The sequence below is a fragment of the Rana temporaria genome, chromosome 12 (genome assembly GCF_905171775.1).
Source record: "Rana temporaria chromosome 12, aRanTem1.1, whole genome shotgun sequence".
NCBI lineage: Eukaryota > Metazoa > Chordata > Amphibia > Anura > Ranidae > Rana > Rana temporaria.
The window spans coordinates 139,277,726-139,301,118 of NC_053500.1; the positions used below are offsets into that span (position 1 = coordinate 139,277,726).

Consider the following 23,393-nt stretch of genomic DNA (forward strand, 5'->3'; position numbering starts at 1 on the left):
CTGCTTTCTGGGGGACACACACAGTTCCCAGAATGCAGCGCACCCCATTCACAAGAAGACATCGAGTGTAGGAGGAGGAAGAGAAACCACCACGGAGGATGAAGAGGCAGATTCGGCACTTCCGCATAGCAACAGCTATTTAGGGTAAGTAACTTTTTTTTTTTTCCATTTATTTATTTTTTTTTTAGATTTCTGGTGGAATTTTTTTTTTTTTTTAGGTGGAACCTCCACTTAAAAAAAAAAAAAAAAAAACTTTAAAAACATATCAAAAAAAAAAAAAATGAAATCTAATTTATTCATCATCTGCATCAATTTAGGTCAATATGTATTCTGCTACATGTTTTTGCTTTTTTTTTTTTTTTAAATCACAATAAGTGTACATTGATTGGTTTGTGTGACAGTTCTAGCATCTACAAACGATGGGATATATGCTGGAATTTCTTTTTTTTTCATATACTAGTAATGGTGGCGATCAGCGACTTACAGCAGGACTGCGATGATTGTTGCTGGACGCACTTTTAGGCTGGGTTCCCACTATTGCGAATTGGATGTGGGGGTATCCCCTCGCAGTTCTCCCTTCAGGAGGAGGGGGCGCTGTCACTCTCGGCTCACAATCCTTACCTGTGGAGGCTCGTAGATGGCGGCCACCTCAGCCCGGATACCCAAAGGGATGTCCTTGTGTTCGGTGTATCGCCCGTACAAGTAGCCGAAGTGCTGATTGCCGGTCTTGCGCCAGAAGTCCAGGAAGCGGTCGGCGATGGTGTGATTCTCGAACATAATGTTATCCACGTGTCTGTATTTCTAGAATGAAGGATCAGATCTTCACCGACGGGAAGGAGAAATTCACCGTATTTAGAATTCATGCTAAAAAGGTCAAAGTGCCCTGGAATGGCCAATGTCAGTAATGCAAGTGTAATGTGCTGGTCTAGGCCAGGGGTCCCCAAACTTTCCAAACAATGGGCCAGTTTATGGTCCTTCAGATTTCAGGGGGACCCGACTGTGGCCATTGGGCCTACAAAAAAATCCCTGCATCAGTGGGACTAAACAATCCCCCCCATCTTTGGCGTCAGTGGAAGGAATTGTGCCCCCATTGTCGGTGTCATAAGGCCCCATTGTTAGTCATTGGGAGGAATTATGCCCCATTATTGGGGTCATTGGGAGAAATCGTGTCCCGTCATTGGGAGGAACTGTGTCCCATTATTGGGGTCATTGGGAGAAATCATGTCCCGTCATTGGGAGGAACTGTGCCCCATTATTGGGTTCATTGGGCAAAATCGTGTCCTGTCATTGGGAGGAACTGTGCCCCATTATTGGGTCATTGGGAGAAATCGTGTCCCGTCATTGGGAGGAACTGTGGCCCATTATTGGGGTCATTGGGAGAAATCGTGTCCCGTCATTGGGAGGAACTGTGGCCCATTATTGGGTCATTGGGAGAAATCGTGTCCCGTCATTGGGAGGAACTGTGGCCCATTATTGGGGTCATTGGGAGAAATCGTGTCCCGTCATTGGGAGGAACTGTGCCCCATTATTGGGGTCATTGGGAGAAATCGTGTCCCGTCATTGGGAGGAACTGTGCCCCATTATTGGGTCATTGGGAGAAATCGTGTCCCGTCATTGGGATGAACTGTGGCCCATTATTGGGGTCATTGGGAGAAATCGTGTCCCGTCATTGGGAGGAACTGTGCCCCATTATTGGGGTCATTGGGAGAAATCGTGTCCCGTCATTGGGAGGAACTGTGGCCCATTATTGGGGTCATTGGGAGAAATCGTGTCCCGTCATTGGGAGGAACTGTGGCCCATTATTGGGGTCATTGGGAGAAATCGTGTCCCGTCATTGGGAGGAACTGTGGCCCGTTATTGGGGTCATTGGGAGAAATCGTGTCCCATCATTGGGAGGAACTGTGCCCCATTATTGGGGTCATTGGGAGAAATCGTGTCCCGTCATTGGGAGGAACTGTGCCCCATTATTGGGGTCATTGGGAGAAATTGTGTCCCATCATTGGGAGGAACTGTGCCCCATTATTGGGTCATTGGGAGAAATCGTGTCCCGTCATTGGGAGGAACTGTGGCCCATTATTGGGGTCATTGGGAGAAATCGTGTCCCGTCATTGGGAGGAACTGTGGCCCATTATTGGGGTCATTGGGAGAAATCGTGTCCCGTCATTGGGAGGAACTGTGGCCCGTTATTGGGGTCATTGGGAGAAATCGTGTCCCATCATTGGGAGGAACTGTGCCCCATTATTGGGGTCATTGGGAGAAATCGTGTCCCGTCATTGGGAGGAACTGTGCCCCATTATTGGGGTCATTGGGAGAAATTGTGTCCCATCATTGGGAGGAACTGTGCCCCATTATTGGGTCATTGGGAGAAATCGTGTCCCGTCATTGGGAGGAACTGTGCCCCATTATTGGGGTCATTGGGAGAAATCGTGTCCCGTCATTGGGAGGAACTGTGCCCCATTATTGGGGTCATTGGGAGAAATCGTGTCCCGTCATTGGGAGGAACTGTGGCCCATTGTTGGTGTCATTGGGAGGATGTGTGACTTTTTAGGGCTTCCTTTCCCTACAGCAGCCTCCCATTTCTCACCTGTCGGTTGAGGGTGATGGCGCTGGGCTGGCATTTGGTACAGATGCCCTCCGGCCACGGTAGGTGCCCCTCACAACCAGACTTGATCTTGCAGCTGATATTTTCCAAGGCCACAAATTTCCCTCTGAAAATAGTTTGGAGACAGAATACAGATCATTCATAACAACGGATGCAATGAAGGGGAACGGGTTGCAAAAAAATAAATAAAAAATCCGTAAATCTCGGTTAAGGAGATATTTCCAAGCAAGACGGCACCGATGTGTACGGCGCATGCGCACAGAGCGATCATGCCGTTAGTGGTGGCTCCCGCGCGGGAGCGACGTCATCACTGCTCCGGCCAGTCACAGCGCCGGAGCAGCGATACCCGGAAGTCACTCTGGGTATCATGTTGGCGACGGAGGAGGTGTCCGAGGACCGCTGTGGGGGCATGGTTCTCAGGTAAGCAATTCTTAATGAGCTAGTATACTATGCATACTAGCTCATTGTGCCTGTTTTTTTTAAAGACAGGGTTTACTTCCTCTTTAAACATCTTTTAGCGTTACATAAAAAGAATAGATGGTGCCGGTCATGAACATGTGACAGGAAGCCTCAGTGGGGCAGAACACATAATGCAGTTGTATGAGCGATACTTACTTGTCAGCGCCTCCTGTCAGCTTCCTGATGTAAGCATGGAAAGACATATGTTTGACTGGGGGCTCCAGATGGTTCAGATAATCTTCATCGAATGGCTGCGGGACAAAAAGGTGATATGAGAAGGTGGTTCAGAGCAGAAAACGGCCGTATACACACACAGGAGGCCAAGCAGAGACCGCCATGAACATACACAGGAGGCCAAGCAGAGACCTCCATGTACACACACAGGAGGCCAAGCAGAGACCGCCATGTACACACACAGGAGGCCAAGCAGAGACCGCCATGTACACACACAGGAGGCCAAGCAGAGACCGCCATGTACACACACAGGAGGCCAAGCAGAGACCGCCATGTACACACACAGGAGACCAAGTAGAGACCGCCATGTACACACACAGGAGGCCAAGCAGAGACCGCCATGTACACACACAGGAGGCCAAGTAGAGACCGCCATGTACACACACAGGAGGCCAAGCAGGGACCGCCATGTACATACACAGGAGGCCAAGCAGAGACCGCCATGTACACACACAGGAGGCCAAGCAGAGGCCGCCATGTACATACACAGGATGCCAAGCAGAGACCGCCATGTACATACACAGGAGGCCAAGCAGAGACCGCCATGTACACACACAGGAGGCCAAGTAGAGACCGCCATGTACACACACAGGAGGCCAAGCAGAGACCTTCATGTACACACACAGGAGGCCAAGCAGAGACCTCCATGTACATACACAGGAGGCCAAGCAGGGACCGCCATGTATATACACAGGAGGCCAAGCAGAGTCTGCCATGTACACACACAGGAGGCCAAGCAGAGTCCGCCATGTACACACACAGGAGGCCAAGCTGAGACTGCCATGTACATACACAGGAGGCCAAGCAGAGACCGCCATGTACACACACAGGAGGCCAAGCAGAGACCTCCATGTACATACACAGGAGGCCAAGCAGAGACCTCCATGTACACACACAGGAGGCCAAGCTGAGACTGCCATGTACATACACAGGAGGCCAAGCAGAGACCGCCATGTACACACACAGGAGGCCAAGCAGAGACCTCCATGTACATACACAGGAGGCCAAGCAGAGACCGCCATGTACACACACAGGAGGCCAAGCAGAGACCGCCATGTACACACACAGGAGGCCAAGCAGAGACCGCCATGTACACACACAGGAGGCCAAGCAAGGACCGCCATGTACATAAACAGGAGGCCAAGCAGAGACCTCCATGTACACACACAGGAGGCCAAGCAGAGACCTCCATGTACACACACAGGAGGCCAAGCAGAGACCGCCATGTACACACACAGGAGGCCAAGCAAGGACCGCCATGTACACACACAGGAGGCCAAGCAAGGACCGCCATGTAAGTACACAGGACACAATGACACCCAGTGCCCAACTCTCAGCCCTTACCTCCAATGGGACGCAGTGCACACATTTTCCAAGAGAGCCATGCCGACATCTACAATAGAAAATATATAAAATTAGGAGAGGGGGAGCCATTCAAACAAGTAAAGACACACTATCTTTCATTGGACCCGATTTCTTTTATTTTTGTTTATTGTGGATACGGCTTTGATGTAATAAAAAAAAAATAAGAAAATAAAAGTGGAAAAAGACACACTACATATAAACTGCTGTAGATCAGCAGGTGGGTTGTTCATGTATAAGCTTTACCCAACGTACACTTCCCGGGATGTAATATACGGCCTCATAGCTGTATATCTGCAGCGCGAGATCCAAGGCACTGCTGGTCTCAGGAGATTTGGTGACATCATTACCGTGCTGCTCACTGTTCTCCTTGCTGGAGGCGGACATTGGGAAGCAAAGTTCTGCCTCAACCAAGATGGCCGCCTCAATACAAAATGCAGAACAAGGAATGGCAAGTCAGTAATAGGGGAGAAGATCGGGTGTTGGGGGACCACAAGGCAATACCGGTGGACAGTCCCCTGCCCTCAGCCCATCTTTCACAGTTTCCCTTCTCAGGTAAATTGGTGCTGTGCCCATCATATAGAACAGCAGGTACACTTAGCGCCTCCATGTGGCTTATGATCAAATTACCCATCGCTTTTCACTGCACTGCTGGCGACAGCACAGACACTGGACACTTCTGGGTATATGGGTGGGGGAATGTGCATTTCATCTGCCGTCCGCTCATGCGACATCGCTGGTGCATGATGGTTGGCTACTCAGCCACCCATATGGTCATGCGGGTCAGAGAGACCTCAGCCCTGTGTAAGCTCTGACAGATATAGACTGGGAGCTTATACAGGAGATTTCCTCTCCTCGCTCCTAGGGGTGAATGGAGGGGTGGTGACAGCAGCGGGGGCGGTAAAAGTATCAGGCTACAGGGGGCGGGATTTAAAGGGATCCCTCTGTTTTGGAAGTAGCCAGAAATCTACTCCTTTCCAGAAGGCGACGTTCAACGCCACACATACACACTTTGAATGACAATTGCGCGGTCATGCAACACTGCACCCAAATTAAATGTTTATCTGAGACAGATAGAGCTTTCTTTCGGTGGCATTTAATTCGGCACTGGGTATGGGCAGCACTGATGGGCAGTAATGAGGCGGCACTGGGTATGGGTTTTACTAAACAAATCAAAAAGACCAAAAATGTCTTAAAAAATAAATAAAAATAAAAATAAAAAAAAAAGTTTCTCTTAGTTTCTGTGATAAATTTTTTGTAAAAAGTTATTTTTTTCCTTCACTGATTTACATCACGGATGAGGAGTAATAAGGTGGCACTGATGGGCTGTACCGATATGTACCAATGGGCGGCACTGATGGGCAGTAATGAGGCGGCACTGATAGACAGCGCTGATGGGCACCAATTGGCAGCACTGGTGAGCACCTCGTTTATCAGTGTAGATGTCCCCTGGGTGGATATGCTGGGTATCGGCTCTCCTCTCCTGTCAGTGTGAGAAGAGGATTGCAGAAAACCAGCAAACCCTGTTTATGTTGTGATCAGCTGCGACTGGACACAGCTGATCACGTGGTAAAGGGCCGCTGTGATTGGCTCTTTAACCTGATCACAGATCACTGCTGATGCGCATGCTACAGGGGGCGGGAGCATGGGAGGATGTCATACGAGGGCCTCCTGGCTCCGCTGTAACGGTCATTCGGCTAGAGCATGGCCGGGAACAGGTTAACGGGTAAATTTACACCAATACTAGTACTAATAAGCTGCAATATATGGCATTTTCTGGTAATTATTCGCCCCAAGCAGGATTAACACAACTTCCTGTGCCAACCCAGGTCCACTGTGACCCCCCATTGTAGGTGAAGGAGGGGTAGAAGATGACAGGTGCCCTTTATATTTATTTCTCGTAGAGTACGTACAGCTGGGGGTCTTTGTTTCTGTAGATCTTCCCCTCCTGTTTCAGCAGATACTGGTCAATCTCGTCTTCCGTCACTTGAGGCGAACTTGCCGGTCGTGCGGCCTGCAGCCCCGCGGACGTATCCATGACCTCAGAGGACGGCCCAGCGAGGCCCGACGGGTACAGGAACAGCATGTCCCCATGTCTACAGGAGAAACACAAAGCAGGGAATGCAGATCACACGTCACCAAGGTGATTCATTATTTATTCAGAGCAAACAGCAACCGGCAACCGACACCCAGCCGATCGCTTACATCCTCCTCTGCTCGAGTGACTCCATTCCATGCAGAACAAAGCCGGGCCAGACTTCTCCTGTGCTGCAACTTTATATCCTTTACAGGGAGCTCCGACATCTGGCTCTGAGCTGCACCTTCAAACAATCCAATGCAGAAGCCTCACCAATCCGCGGAGCCTCTCACACTGCACTGCTGGAAAGAAGGGGGCGGGGCTTAGCTGAAAGTGAAAAAGCCAGTGCCCCCCCTGTCGGGAAATATTTTTCTCTCTCCAGCTTTAGTTCCCTCACTTATCTGTAATGAAGAATGACCCGAGATGTGCAAGCTGCTGGGTTCTGTAGAAATCTTCACTGCAGAGAAGCCCCGTCCCCCTGCTGAAGGCCCTGGCTTCCGAAGCCCGCGGCCTGATGCCCGCCACTGAAGGCCGGGGCCTCCCTCCCGACGCTGAAGCCACCGGCCTCTGAAGCCCCGACCACCGCTGAAGCCCCCAGGCCTACCGACCGCCGCTGAAGCCCCCAGGCCTACCGACCGCCGCTGAAGCCCCCAGGCCTACCGACCGCCGCTGAAGCCCCCAGGCCTACCGACCGCCGCTGAAGCCCCCAGGCCTACCGACCACTGCTGAAGCCCCCGACCTACCGACCGCCACTGAAGCCCCTAGGCCTACCGCTGAAGCCCCCGGCCTACCGACCGCCGATGAAGCTGCCCGCTGCTGAAGCCCCCAGGCCTAGCGATAAAGCCCCCAGCCTACCGACCGCCGCTGAAACCCCCGGCCTACTGAACGCCGTTGAAGCCCACGGCCTACCGCCCACTGCTAAAGCTCCCAGGCCTACCGCTGAAGCCCCCGTGCCTACCGACCGCCGCTGAACCCCCCGGCCTACTGAACGCCGTTGAAGCCCACGGCCTACCGCCCACTGCTAAAGCTCCCAGGCCTACCGCTGAAGCCCCCGTGCCTACCGACCGCCGCTGAACCCCCCGGCCTACTGAACGCCGCTAAAGCCCACAGCCTCCCGCCAGCCGTTGAAGCCCCCAGGTCTACCGCCCTCCGCTGAAGCCCACGGCCTCCCGCCCGCCGTTGAAGCCCCCAGGCCTACCGCCCACCGCTGAAGCCCCCAGGCCTACCGCCCACCGCTGAAGCCCCCAGGCCTACCGCCCACCGCTGAAGCCCCCAGGCCTACAGCTGAAGCCCCCGGCCTACCGAACGCCGCTGAAGCCTCCGGCCTACCGACCGCCGCTGAAGCCCCCGGCCTACCGACCGCCGCTGAAGCCCCCGGCCTACCGACCGCCGCTGAAGCCCCCGGCCTACCGACCGCCGCTGAAGCCCCCGGCCTACCGACCGCCGCTGAAGCCCCCGGCCTACCGAAGGCCGCTGAAGCCCCCTGCTGCTTAAGCTTCATCCTCCTGCCTGACACTGAAGCCCCGTCCCCGTCTTCCTGCCTGCCGCTGTGATTCAGGAAAGCTATGTCACTTCACCAGTCGTGTGACAGTGTACAGGTCTAGCAATTGGCTGCTGGACCCAAGCATAGTCACTGAAGCCCCCGGGCACCGCTGAAGCCCCCGGCCGACCGACCGCCACTGAACCCACCAGGGAAAAAAATTTGACTTTAGCATTAAATAAAATTCACCAAAATTGTCAGAATGGAGATTTTTTTGGCTTACTTGATTTTCAGGAGGTGAAGAGACTTGTTTGGACTCGCTGATATTTCTTCTGTCCGGTTTCTGTTCACATACACAGAGAAGCCGTTATTCCTAAAACCGAATTCTTTCGCTACCTGGAACACAAATGATCAAATCGGTCACATGAAAGTCACACAACAAAATGCTGTCAGCTTAAAATAACCATTGGCAGGAAAAATAAAAATAAAAAAATTGCGATATTTCCCTTTGAAGTTTTAGGTATTGTCGCACTGTGTGGGTTAATACCACATCTGCCATCAATCCTTTGATTCCTGAGCTTTACATAAAAGAGCTCATCCCTGGCATTCTTTTATACGTGCATGCTCAATCAACTGATCAGCAGATTGCACAGCTAAATTCTGCAGCACCCTGCGGCCAGCAGGGAGGAGCATGCACATCTTATGCAACACTGAGCATGCACATCTAAAGCGATACTGAGGATGCGTTCTTAGAGCATGCATGTCTAAAGCAGTGTTTTTCAACTCCAGTCCTCAAGGCACACCAACAGGTCATGTTTTCAGGCTTTCCATTAATTTGAACAGGTGATTTGATCAGTTTCACTGCCTTAGTAATCACCACAGTCGTTTCATCTAAAGGAAATCCTGAAAACATGACCTGTTGGTGTGACTTGAGGACTGGAGTTGAAAAACACTGGTCTAAAGGGATACAGAGCATGTGTTCTTTCAGCATGCACCTCTAAAGGGATACAGAGCATGTGTTCTTTGAGCATGTACATCTAAAAGGGATACAGAGGATGTGTTCTTTGAGCATGTACATCTAAAAGGGATCCAGAGGATGTGTTCTTTGAGCATGTACATCTAAAGGGATACCGAGGATGTGTTCTTTGAGCACGTACATCTAAAAGGGATACAGAGCATGTGTTCTTTGAGCATGTACATCTAAAAGGGATACCGAGGATGTGTTCTTTGAGCATGTACATCTAAAGGGATACAGAGGATGTGTTCTTTGAGCATGTACATCTAAAGGGATACAGAGGATGTGTTCCTTGAGCATGCAAGTGTAAAGGGATGCTGTGGATGTGTTCTTTTCCCCTGAAGACGATCTGAGATAGGGTGCTGTGATGTTTGTAGGAACCCGACAGACCAGCAGACAGATCCAGTGATGTCCCAGAGTCTCAAAAGAGATGAATTGGACGCTCAATGTCAGGAAGTGGGGGGGGGGGGGGAGACATTCTCGGCGCACATCAGACTTCCTCTATACTCCAGGAACAATGTTCAGACACCTAAATGCCGCTTCTGTTCCGGACTGACAAAGTTCTGGAACTTCTGAAGGTTGTGAGAGCTTGTCTGCCTCCTGCCCCTCCCACTCATTCCTATTGGTCAGTGCTGGAGCTCATCATCATAATGAGGGGCCAATCGGAATGTATGTGATGTGTTGCTATTTTTAATAGCAAACAACTTTATTATTTTCTTTTTTATGGCCATAAAGATTAAAATGTTGTACGGAGAAGCTCGAAAAGAGGCTATTAAGCCCCGCCCAAGCAGAGCCTCCATGGTAACAGATTATTTTTTTTTTACAGTCCAGCACCCCCACCAAGGGTTAACTGTACCTTTATTTTCCATTTCAGGCCTCCCCCTCCCTCCCATCAGATGCGTATCTTCTGCATTATTGAAGAGTTGTGGGCGGCGACCTCTCCTGTTCGCAATTGGCGAAGAAATAAAAACTCCATCAAGCTTCGATTTTCTAACCGCGGCGGAAAACTCAGCCCAGCCCAGTCCAGGAACCCGACCCCTCCCCCCCCCCCCCCAGGGGACGAATAAACATCTCCTACAAGCTAAAAAAAAAAAAAATCTCCTTGTATCAGGCACTTCTAAAATGTAAAAAATAATATTTATAAAAAAAAAAAAAAAAACACTTTTCTGTAAAATAAAACATTAAATAAATAAATAAATAAAATCAAAGCTAAAGCTTTTTCAGCTTTATTTTCCAAAAATAAAGAAAAAAGACCAAATATATATATATAAAAAAAAACACCTGTGGAAAATAACTAAAAGCACAAAAGAAAAAAAAAAAACACACTTCTGTAAAATAAAACATGCTTTCCATTAAAAACAAAAATATTTCTGAGAAAAGAAAAAGCTAAAATATGCGTTTTCAGTTTTATTTTCCAGAAAGAAGAAGAAGAAAAAAAAAAAAAAAAAAAGGACCAAAAAAATTAAATTAAACCTCCATAGAAAATAACTTAAAGTGGAGTTCCACCCATAAATATAACATTACATCAGTAGTTTTAAAAAAATGTCATTAGTCCTTTACGAAAAAAAAAAAAAATGTTTTTTAGATGCCTTCAAAGTGTTGTTGCTAGGCAGAATAGTTAATCTTCCCACTTCCTGCACCTAGGTGCTTAAGCTTCCTAACCTACACCGCACAGACTCCTGGGAATGTAGTGGGTGTAACTTTCCAGGAGTCTGTGCACTCCCCAGTCTCAAAGAATCATGTGACTTGGACAGCACAGGTGCTGAAACCTGATCTGACACTGCTTGTGCAGCACTGAGCATGTGCGAGATTTGCCAGGCTGAAATCCAGGAAGTCATACAGTCTGGCTTCATAATGCCCACACTTGAGATGGCCCCAGTCAATTTCTATTTTATAAAGTGTCTAAATGCTGTAACAACCTAACAAAACGGACCTTAGTTTACAGACTAACTTTACTAGAATACATTAAGCTTGTGTATTACAGGGGTATTTATATTTAAAAAGTGAAATTGTGGCCGGAACTCCGCTTTAAAACACACATACACACCAAAAAAAAAAAGTAGAAAAGACCCTGTAAACCATGGATATGCAATCAGTGGGCCTCCAGATGTTGCAAAACTACAAATCCCATCATGCCTCTGCCTCTGGGAGTCATGCTCGTGGCGGTCAGAGTCTTGCTATGCCTCATGGGACTTGTAGTTCTGCAACAGCTGGAGGTCCGCTAATTGCATATCCCCGCTGTAAAGAAACTCTATTCTTTCTGTAAAAAAAAAAGAAAGCATTAGCGATTTTTATCGGGACTGCGACATTGCGGCGGACACTTTTGACATTATTTTGGGACCGAAAAATGCACTGATTACTGTGAAAATGCCAATGGCAGGGAAGGGGGTTAACCACTAGGGGACGCTGAAGGGGTTAAGTGTGTCCTAGGGAGTGATTCTAACTTAAGGGGAGGAGCTACCAGTGACACGTTACTGATCGCTGCTCCCGATGAGAGGGAACAGACATGTCACTAGGGAGAACGGGGGGGGGGGGGGGGTGTTGTGTTTACACTGACATCTCCCCGTTCTTCAGCTCCGTGACACGATAGCGGTCCCGCAGGCACGGAGGGGTGCACGCCTGCACGGCGGGAATTTTAAGGTGACCTATATATATATATACACACACCCAGCCGTGCCATTCTGCTGACATATATGCGCAGGAGACAGTCGTTAACAAATTGCACAAAATAAAACTCTCTAAAAAAAAAAAAAAACACCGTAAAAACTCCAAAAAATAATATAAATAAAAAGTAAAATAAAACGAACTGCAAAAAAAAAAAAAAATAATATGTACAATAAAAATCTTAGAGATGTGAGTGAATTTTATTTTAGCGCGGCGGCCGCGGCGTTTGCTGCCCCCGGCTCTGTTTGCACTCATTAAAAAAAAAATATGAACAAAGTTTTTGTAGGCGTATGAATCACACGACATGAAATCACACGACACCAACTGGTTGCTATGGGAGACGGGGGGCGGGGTCATCATAGAACAGGGGGCGGGGTCATCATAGAACAGGGGGCGGGGTCATCATAGAACAGGGGGCGGGGTCATCATAGAACAGGGGGCGGGGTCATCATAGAACGGAACGCACCTTTTTGAGAAATGTCGCGGCGGTCTCACGTTTGCTCGCAGTGACGCGTTTCACTCCATCCGGAGACTGAATGCGGATCGTCTGCGGGGGAGGGGAGAAGAAACAATAAAAATAATAAACAAGTTATAAAATTATATATTCATCACCAGCACACCCCCCCCCCCCCCCGTGTGTCACACAGAATCCTGTCCCCCCCCCCCCGTGTGTCACACAGAATCCTGTCGCCCCCCCCAGGGTACATTGTCCCCAAAGTGTCACACAGAATCCTGTCCCTCGGGGACATAATCCCTACCCGTGTGTCACACAAAATCTCATCCCCCCAGACAAATTGACCCCCCTGTGGGTACATTGTCGTCCCCCCTCCCCGTGTGTCACACAGAATCCTGTCCCCCGAGTACATTGCCCCTTCCCAAGTGTCACACATAATCCCATCCCCCAGACAAATTGCCCCCCTGTGGGTACATTGTCCCCCCAGTGTGTCACACAGAATCCTGTCTCCCGGGCACATTGTCCCCTCTGTGTGGTGTGTCGCATATAATCCTGTCCCCCCCCCCCCCGTGTGTCACACAGATGTCTGTCCCCCAGGTACATTGTCCCCTCTGTGTGTGTCGCATATAATCCTGCCCCCTAGGCCTATGTCCCCCAGATACATTGTTCCCCCCGTGTTTCATACATATTTCTGTCCCACAGATACATTGTCCCCCCCCTGTGTGTCGCACAGAATCCTGTCCCCCGGGTACATGAGAAGTCAGTCAGTGATTGGCAGAGCTCTCACTGAGGAGGAACTACAACTCCCAGCATTCCCTCTGATCAGACTCTGAGGAGGGAGGGGGATCAGGGTATGCTGGGAGTTGTAGTTCTCTTCCCTCCTGGGGTCCATCTAGGACCTGTCTATAGATCACTGACCTCCCCAGACACCGCCCTCCCCTCCCCCCGGGCTCCGGGCCCCCCGGACAGGCGGTGACAGCGGCCCCCTCAGGCGGACAGGAAACCATGACACAGGGAAACCGACAGACTGCAGGCCCGGCCCCTCCCCCTCCTTCCCCCCCACCACTCACAATACTCTCCGCCATCCTCTCCCCGGCCTCTCCGCCCGCTCCGATCTCCGGGGATTCCCGGTGGCCTCTGACGTCTCCACCGGCCGGTCCTACACCGCGGTGTAAACACGATCTCCCTCCGCCGGCTCTGAGAGGCTGAGTGCCGGGGTTCCGGGGCTGCAAAGTTCCGCTTCCTGCCTGGGAGACAGAGACGACAGCGCCGACACGCGCCCCCTGCCGGTCACATGTGGTACTGCAGCGCGAAAGGAGGAGACTGGAGCGCATTATTCATGGGCGCGCTCTGAAAATGCCAATTTCCTGGCTGTGTCTGGATTCACTAATAAAGGAAAGAAGTTTACAAGGCTGGGAATTTATTGTATTATTATTATTATTAGGAGATATTTCCACTACCTATAGGTAAAAATGACAATCTGGGGTTTACAATAACTTCAACCGACCGCCGCCGTCATTATATGTCTCTACTGTGAGGAGGAATATCGTTGTTATGGCAACAGCCAGCTACCATCGCCCCGGTATCCTCTTCTTCAGCGGGCGGTCCGCTACAAGATAAAAGTGGTCTCTGCGGCGGATTCGTCACGAGATAATTTTTATCGGCGGCAGGAGACGGCCCCCCCCCCTCCCTCCACGCTCTGGTGCCGCTTACCGCATCTGTCGCTAGCGGCGGAGACGATGCAATCCTATGATAGGCAGAAAGTCGAGTGAGGGAAAGATGGCCCCCCCACTCCGCTCATTGGATGACGGCAGAGTAACAGCGTTTACGTTAGGCTTTTTCCGGCGTAAAGTTACCCCTGCTATATGAGGCGTATCCTATGTTAAGTATGGACGTCGTTCCCGCATCGAATTTTGAAAATTTTACGTCGTTTGCGTAAGTCGTTCGCGAATAGGGCTGGGCGTAATTTACGTTCACGTCGAAAGCAATGGCTTTTTGCGGGTTAATTTAGAGCATGCGCACTGGGTTACGTTCACGGACGGCGCATGCGCCGTTAGTCAAAAACGTCATTTACGTGGGGTCAGCCTTCATTACCATACAACATGCCCACTGCATGGAGAATTCGAATTCCGCCGGCTTACGCCGGACCACATGCGCTACGCCGCCTTAACTTAGGGCGCAAGTTCAGTCTGAATACGGAACTTGCCTCAGTAAGTTACTGCGGCGTAGCGTATCTGAGATACGCTACGCCTCGGGGGCTTCGTTCTAAGGTAAGTAATTCTTACGACGGCGTAGCGTATCTTATATACGCTACGCCCGCACAAATTTACGCCGGGCTATTTGAATCCTGCCCTATGAATGAAGTGTGCTGTGGGGGGGTGCTTTCAGGGGAGAAGGGGCGGGGCCACGACACCCTGCATTTTAATAGGAAATCCTCAGTTTTTCAGGTTGAATGACAAAGGGTGTAATTTTTATCCTGGAAGACTGAGGACATCTTGTGGCAAAGAAGAGTTATTGCAGGAGACAGCTCCTCCTGAACCTGAGGGCGAGTATTACACCAAGAGCTGATTTTTTTTATCTTTCTTGCCCCGCCTGATGCCCAATATTAATATAAAAAATAAAGGCCCGGATTCATGTAGAATTACCTATCTATCGGTGGGCGTAACGTATCGCAGATACGCTACGCCGCCGAAAATTAGGGCGCAAGTTCCGTATTCAGAAAGAACTTGTGCCCTAAGTTACGGCGGCGTAACGTATGTGGTCCGGCGTAAGCCCGCCTAATTCAAATGTGGATGATGTGGGCGTGTTTTATTGAAATTTAGTGTGACCCCACGTTTTTGACGTTTTTTTTACGAACGGCGCATGCGCCGTTCGTGAAAGAATCCCAGTGCGCATGCTCGAAATTACGCCGCAAATCGTCATTGCTTTAGACGTGAACGTAACTTACGTACAGCCCTATTCGCGAACGACTTACGCAAACGACGTAACATTTTCAAAATTCGACGCGGGAACGACGTCCATACTTAACATAGGATACGCCTCATAATAGCAGGGGTAACTTTACGCCGGAAAAAGCCTAACGTAAACGACGTAAAAAAAAGCGCCGGGCGGACGTACGTTTCTGAATCGGCGTATCTACCTAATTTGCGGAAGCGCCACCTAGCGGCCAGCGTAAATATGCAGCCTAAGATACGAAGGTGTAAGAGACTTACGCCGGTCAGATCTTAGGGAAATCTATGCATAACTGATTCTACGAATCAGGCGCATAGATACGACGGCGCAACTCAGAGTTACGACGGCGTATCCAGAGATACGCCGTCGTAACTCCGTTGTGAATCCGGGCCATACTGTGCTTTTTTAGGCTTTTCTACCGTGCCTTATGTGGTGCATGATGAGCGCCCCCTTCTGAGCGTTCTGTTACACTGTGAAATCCTGTAACACATTGCAATGTTTTTTTTTTTTTTTACTTTATTAAAAGACAACAAAAGTTTTCGTGCAACTCTGTACACAGCAGCGCTTTGCGGTGTGTCGCATTTTTTATCCAACATATGTGTATGTAGGATTGTGCATATGGGATTGTATGATTTTTTTTTTTTTTTTATAATTTAGTTTTTTTTTTGGTCTTTTTTAAACCTGACTAACTATGTAACTTAACCGCTTAACGACCCCTTCACGCCGATAGGGCACACCTGGGCACAGAGCTGAAGAACGGGGAGAGGTAAACAAACCTTTCCCCGTTCTTCCTAGTCAGACTGTCACTGATTGTCTGTTCCCTGTCATAGGGAACGACGATCGGTGACGTGTCACGCCAGGCCATGCCCCCCACACAGTAAGAATCACTCCCTTAGATCACACTTAACCCTTACAGCGCCCCCTACAGGTTAACCCCAGTGGCATTTTTACTGTAATCAGTGCATTTTTATTACACGTTTCGCTGTAAAAATGACAATGGCCCCAAAAATAGCGTCAAAAGCGTCCGATGTGTCCGCCATTATGTCGCAGTCACGATAAAAATCGTTGATCGCCGCCATAACTAGTAAAAAAAAAAAATATTATTAAAAATGCCATAAAACTATCCCCTATTTTGTAAACGCTATAACTTTTGGGCAAACCAATCGATAAACGCTTATTGCGATTGCGAGCACCCCCTAGTGACAGCAAACCAATCAGCGCTCTGTGAAGTATAATTACACCCCCCCCCCCTAGGGTTGCCACCTCATCCCTTTAAAACAGAACACATATTAATTACACAGGTTCTGTGGCTGATTAAGGAGGTAATTAAACTCACTTGGTGCCTTATTTGCATTAAATTAGCCTCAGAACCTGTGTAATTAATATGTGTTCTGTTTTAAAGGGATGAGTTGGCAACCCTACCCCCCCCCCCCCTGTATACTGTCAGTAGACATATAATTGCTGGAAAGTGATGAGCGGTGAAATCTGATTGCACATCACTGTCGCTCTTTTGCATTTGAAACGCCTGTGATTTCCCCCCCCCCGGTATTCAGGGATTTGGGGGGAAGGGGACACGTGTCGGGAAGGAAGGGGTTAAGCGGAGGAGATTTAATTGGGCTGCACTGGGAGCCGGGATCACATGATGAGTGGATGACCCGAGTCTGCTGATCACATTGCTGGGGATGGGGCAGAAGTTCTGTTTTCTTTTATGACCTGAGAAGATGGGGGGGAAAATCTTTCCTTTCCTCCAGAAACTTTGTCTGTTCTCCCGAAATTCTGCCGCCGAACCCGACGAGTCCAGAACATTGCTACCCAAGGTGATTGTCCCTCCCCCAGGTGATTGTCCCTCCCCCAGGTGACTGTCCCTACAATGTATCCCTCCCCCAGGTGACTGTCCCTACAATGTATCCCTCCCCCAGGTGACTGTCCCTACAATGTATCCCTCCCCCAGGTGACTGTCCCTACAATGTATCCCTCCCCCAGGTGACTGTCCCTACAATGTATCCCTCCCCCAGGTGACTGTCCCTACAATGTATCCCTCCCCCAGGTGACTGTCCCTACAATGTATCCCTCCCCCAGGTGACTATCCCTACAATGTATCCTTCCCCCCCCCCCAGGTGACTGTCCCTACAATGTAACCTTCCCCCCCAGGTGACTGTCCCTACAATGTAACCTTCCCCCCCAGGTGATTATCCCTACAATGTATCCTTCCCCCCAGGTGACTGTCCCTACAATGTATCCCTCCCCCAGGTGACTGTCCCTACAATGTATCCCTCCCCCAGGTGACTGTCCCTACAATGTATCCTTCCTCCAGGTGACTGTCCCTACAATGTATCCTTCCTCCAGGTGACTGTCCCTACAATGTATCCTTCCTCCAGGTGACTGTCCCTACAATGTATCCTTCCTCCAGGTGACTGTCCCTACACTGTATCCTTCCCCCCAGGTGACTATCCCTACAATGTATCCTTCCTCCAGGTGACTGTCCCTACAATGTATCCCCCCCCCAGGTGACTGTCCCTACAATGTATCCTTCCCCCAGGTGACTGTCCCTACAATGTATCCTTCCCCCCAGGTGATTATCCCTACAATGTATCCCCCCCCCCAGGTGATTATCCCTACAATGTATACTTCTCCTCTCCCAGGTGACTATACCTGCACTGTATCCTTCCCCCAGGTGATTATCCCTACAATGTATCCTTCCCCCCAGGTGACTGTCCCTAAAATGTATCCCCCCCCCCAGGTGACTGTCCCTACAATGTATCCTTCCCCCCCAGGTGACTGTCCCTACAATGTATCCTTCCCCCCCCCCCCCCAGGTGACTGTCCCTACAATGTATCCTCCTCCCCAGGTGACTGTCCCTACAATGTATCATTATACAGGGTGACTGTCGCTACAATACAATGTATCATTATCTAAGGTGACACACTACAACGTACCCCTGGACAGGCTGGCTGTCGCTACGTTTCCTTGTACAGGGTGGCTGTCACCACAATGCCAATCAGCAGCTGTCAATGCACTGCGGTCTTGTAGCGCAATATGTGGTGCTCCGCGGCGCTCAGATTTGCTGTGAACGCTCCATATGTTTGGTTAGTTTGCGGACAAATGAACACCCGATGTTCGAGTCAAACTTAATGTTCGATTGGAACATCTGGACCATCCCTAGTGGGGAGGGGCGGTCCGTTTGCGTTTTCTGAACATTTAGTTAGCCTTTAATAACCACAGCAGGTAGGGGGCGCCAGGAGCTCAGGTGTACATGATGCTGATGGGGCACTTGAGAGATAATATCTATGATGGAAATACGATAGACATGGGCACTGCCGAAAAATTTGTTCATTTTCGATTCGTTTGTTTTGTTAGCTTTTTTTGGAAATTCGAAGATTAGAGACTGTTGGAAACCTTCAGACTGTTGGAAACCTTCAGACTGTTGGAAACCTTCAGACTGTTGGAAACCTTCAGACTGTTGGAAACCTTCAGACTGTTGGAAACCTTCAGGCCCCGTACACATGTCCGAGGAACTCGACGTGCCAAACACATCGAGTTCCTCGTCGAGTTCTGTGTTGAAGCCACCGAGGATCTCGGCGAGCCAACTTTCCTCATTGAACAACGAGGAAATAGAGAACATGTTCTCTTTTCGGCCCGACGAGTTCCTCGTCGGCTTCCTCGGTGAAAAGTGTACACACGACCGAGTTTCTCGGCAGAATCCAGCTCCGATCGAGTTTCTGGCTGAATTCTGCCGAGAAACTCGGTCGTGTGTACAGGGCTTCAGACTGTTGGAAACCTTCAGACTGTTGGAAACCTTCAGACTGTTGGAAACCTTCAGACTGTTGGAAACCATCAGACTGTTGGAAACCTTCAGACTGTTGGAAACCTTCAGACTGTTGGAAACCTTCAGACTGTTGGAAACCTTCAGACTGTTGGAAACCTTCAGACTGTTGGAAACCTTCAGACTGTTGGAAACCTTCAGACTGTTGGAAACCTTCAGACTGTTGGAAACCTTCAGACTGTTGGAAACCTTCAGACTGTTGGAAACCTTCAGACTGTTGGAAACCTTCAGACTGTTGGAAACCTTCAGACTGTTGGAAACCTTCAGACTGTTGGAAACCTTCAGACTGTTGGAAACCTTCAGACTGTTGGAAACCTTCAGACTGTTGGAAACCTTCAGACTGTTGGAAACCTTCAGACTGTTGGAAACCTTAGAAATTTTGCAATTAACGAATTTGGAACTAGATGAATTGCACATGTATAGAGTACGATAATATACGACGTGTCCCCTCCACTGACCATGGTTCTTATTGGTTTCCCTCTACAGAATGCTGTTGGACAGCGGAAGTCAGAACATGCCCAGGATACCCGGCTTGGATTCCAGTACTACACCAATAACACCGGTGATGAAGAAAATGTGGCGACCTCTGACCCCGGTCCCCAAAAAGAACGATTACTGCTGTTCACCTACCGCCCTGACCCTTTTGTCCCCTTCATCAAATACTTTATGTTCTGCGTCAACTCCGCCATCTTCACCCTGGGGTTGGCCATCCTGAGTATCGGCTTCTGGGGCCTCGCCGCCAAGCAGTCCTTGATGGGCGAGCAGATTGGATACCTAGGCACCGACCCCATGCTGGCGTTCGTGCTCGTGGGCCTATTGACGTGCGCCTTATCGTTTTCCGGGTGTGTTGGGTTTATCAGGGAGAACACTTGTCTTCTCAGGACCTTCCTTGTTGGGATAATGGTTCTGATCGTGTCGCAGTGCTTGGTGGCCATCGTGGTCCTTTGTTTTCAGCAGAAGATCCAAGATTCCTTGAGGAGCACCATGCTGGTCGCCATGAGCAGATACCAAGAGGATTCCGACCTGAAGTTCATACTGGACGAGGTCCAGCTGGGCATGGAGTGCTGCGGAGTGCAGACCTACCAAGACTGGGACGTCAATCTGTAAGTGTAGTGAGGGCACAGCTGCCATGGCCTATAAATGGCTTCACATTGCAAAGCAAATCTGTATATTGAATATATTGCTTCACTGGCTGCATACTTGTTAGGGGTCCGTGACTCCGTATTGTAGTAAGAGACCGACCGCAACTAGGCTAAAAGGAACTAAACTCTGGGCAGTCCTCGGGCAAAGGACTGGTCACCAGGGCCGGACTGGGGCAAAAAACAGGCATGGGCATTCCAGACCCAGCAGCCAATTCCTCTGGGGTGGGGGGAGGCTGGCAATGGGGCACCCACTGAGCAAGTCCCCCGCACTGCAATGCAAACCCCACCAACTGCTGCCCCCTCTAAGAGACCCCCACTTACTGCCCTTTGCCCTACCCCAATTAATGCCCCTCCCACCACTGATGGTCACACCCCACATAATGCCCTTTCCTTCACCCCAGCTGCTGCCCCCTCCCACCACTGACCGACCCCACTCCCCAATCACTGCTCACAGATCTTCACCACCACCCCCCCCCCCCACTGATGGCCAACCCCAGCCTACTGCCCTTTCCCCCCACCACTAACAGACTCCCCCACTCAGTTCTTTAACACCCAAATCCTGACCCCCCCCACCACTATTGCCACCCCCTACCTACTGCCTTTTCCCCCACCTTAACTGCCGCCCCTCCCTTCACTGACGAATCCCCTCCTCCCCCAATCACCAGCCACCGCTCATTAGGGTGACCACGTGTCCCGGATTGCCCGGGACAGTCCCGCATTTTGCAGGTCTGTCCCGGGCACATTCATTCCAGGACAATAGTGTCCCTAAATGAAACTGACACAGCCCCCCCCCCCCCCCCGGGCAAATCTGATGCCCCCAAAAAGGGCCGCCACATCACCGCTTTACTCACTGACAGAACTTGTCGTGGCCGGGAATGCCTGGAGGAGCCCAATCCTGCCCCCTGCTTGTGATTGGAGAAATCACAAATCCCGCCTCTTGTGTCCAATCACTGTGCTGTGATTCGTTACACCACAAGCTGATTTTTGGGAAGGGAGGGTGTCCCTGAATGGTAGTTTGGAAATGTGGTCACCCTACCGCTCATAGATCTTCACCACCCAACTAGCAACCCCACCCCTTACTGACAGCAACCCCCCCACCTTCTGCCCTTTTCCCACACCCCAACTACCGCCTCACCCACCACTGACAGACTCCCCACATAATGCCCTTTCCTTCACCCCAGCTACTGCCCTCTCCCACCACTGACAGATCTTCACCACCACCCCCACTGATGGCCACCCCCAGCCTACTGCCCTTTTTCCCCACCACGAACAGACCCCCCACTCTCAGATCTTTAACACCCAAATCCTGACACCCCCCACACCACTATAGCCACCCCCCACCTACTGCCTTTTCCCCCACCTCAACTACCGCCCATGCAGGTAAACAGACATCAAGTAGGTAGGAGGCAGACTGCCTCCCCTGTGTATCTATCACTCTCTGTGCCATCATGATGCCCCCAATTTCGGGGCAGTGTGGGCTCAAGGACCAGCTGCTTTGGGGAAAGTGCAGGCCCCCCCCCATGTAGCTGGGGCCCCTGGGCAGGGCCCAGGTGTGCCCTCTCATTAAGACAGCCCTGTATACCACATTCATTGCACAAATGTCAGAAAAAAAAGTCTTTGGGGTAGATTCACGTACGGGCGCGCAATGATACGGCGGCGCAGCGTATCGTATTTACGCTACGCCGCCGTAACTTACAGGAGCAAGTGCTGTATTCACAAAGCACTTACTCCGTAAGTCGCGGCGGCGTAGCGTAAAAGGGGCCGGCGTAAGCGCGCGTAATTAAAATGTGGAAGGGGGGGGCGTGTTTTATGTAAATTTTTGATGACCTGACGTGATTGACGTTTTGTACGGCATGCGCCGTCCGTGTACATATCCCGGTGTGCATTGCTTCCAAGTACGGCGCAACGATGTATTGGTTTCGACGTGAACGTAAATTACGTCCAGCCCTATTCGCGAACGACTTGCGCAAACGACGCAAAAATTTCAAATTTCGAAGCGGGAACGACGTCCATACTTGACATTGGCTGCGCCTCCTAATAGCAGGAACAACGCTAGGCCGAGAAAGCCTTATGCAAACGACGTAAAAAACGAACACCGGGCGCACGTACGTTTGTGAATCGGCGTATCTAGGAAATTAGCATATTCTACGCCGACAACAACGGAAGTGCCCCTAGTGGCCAGCGTCAGAATGCACCCTAAGATACGACGGTGTACGGAGACTTATGCCAGTCGTATCTTAGGCTAAAGTCGGCGTATCTAGCTTTCTGAATACAGAAAGTAGATACGCCGGCGCAGCTTAGCAATTACGCGGCGTATCTATGGATATGCCGGCGTAATTGTTCTCTGAATCTACCCCATTGTTTTCAAAAAGATTATCTCCTGTATTAGCGCCATCTAGTGGCCAATATGCTGCATATTTTCTAATTAAGGTATTTCAGAAAACTTTACTGTATTTTGGCCACTAGATGGAGCCGATGATATAGGGGGGTTAAACTATACAAAGAGATATTGTGAAATCTAGTTTAGATTACACAAATGTTTTATAAACGGATCCCCAAGCGTGCCAGAGAATATGTGTGGGCCGATATGTACGCTATGCACCGCAACACATCAACGTACGCAATGTGGATTGCCACATGTTGCAGAAACGCATCGCACGAATGTAAATCAACCCTCAAGCCCGATTTGAACCTTCAGTTTAAAGTGGAATTAAACCCAAAACCAGAAATGTCACATATTGCAGTTTACCAATCATTAGATGACAACACTACATGACTTTCCTTCACCTCATTACAGGAAATGGGAATAACATTTCTCTGCTGGCAGGATCAACGGCTAATGTTAAAACCTGTAAAACAGGAGGGACTCGGAAAACAAAATCCACATCAATAGGTCATATTTCATTTCACACAGACTCCCACTTTAAATATAATATTTTTAATTAATTATTTTTCAGGTATTTCAACTGCTCGTCTCCCGGGGTGAATGCCTGCGGCGTTCCGTACTCCTGCTGCATCGACCCGCTGCAGAACGGCACGGTACCCAATTCTCAGTGCGGCTTCGGTGCCCTGGGGATGGGAGAAATCGCAGCCAGCGGCCTCGTCTATCTGGGGGGCTGCATTCCGCAG

General features: G+C 50.0%; 2 protein-coding genes across 2 annotated transcripts in view; one reads left to right on the forward strand and one right to left on the reverse strand.

Annotated features, from left to right (window-relative positions):
• NPLOC4 (NPL4 homolog, ubiquitin recognition factor) overlaps nt 1–13,589 on the reverse strand; it is a 31,049-nt gene extending 17,460 nt beyond the window's left edge. The window contains exons 1-8 of the mRNA XM_040330968.1: nt 13,418–13,589; nt 12,360–12,440; nt 8,498–8,610; nt 6,571–6,753; nt 4,640–4,688; nt 3,218–3,312; nt 2,585–2,708; nt 622–801 (exon numbers count right to left, since the gene is read on the reverse strand). Coding sequence (XP_040186902.1) covers nt 622–801; nt 2,585–2,708; nt 3,218–3,312; nt 4,640–4,688; nt 6,571–6,753; nt 8,498–8,610; nt 12,360–12,440; nt 13,418–13,432 — 840 coding nt within the window. The 5' untranslated portion in view covers nt 13,433–13,589. The remainder of the gene's footprint in view (nt 1–621; nt 802–2,584; nt 2,709–3,217; nt 3,313–4,639; nt 4,689–6,570; nt 6,754–8,497; nt 8,611–12,359; nt 12,441–13,417) is intronic.
• Nucleotides 13,590–16,888: 3,299 nt separating this feature from the next.
• Nucleotides 16,889–23,393, forward strand: part of TSPAN10 (tetraspanin 10) — a 6,682-nt gene continuing 177 nt past the window's right edge. The window contains exons 1-3 of the mRNA XM_040331813.1: nt 16,889–17,116; nt 19,609–20,225; nt 23,222–23,393. The exon at nt 23,222–23,393 is cut by the window's right edge and continues 177 nt beyond it. Of these exons, the coding sequence (XP_040187747.1) occupies nt 17,021–17,116; nt 19,609–20,225; nt 23,222–23,393 (885 nt within the window). The 5' untranslated portion in view covers nt 16,889–17,020. The remainder of the gene's footprint in view (nt 17,117–19,608; nt 20,226–23,221) is intronic.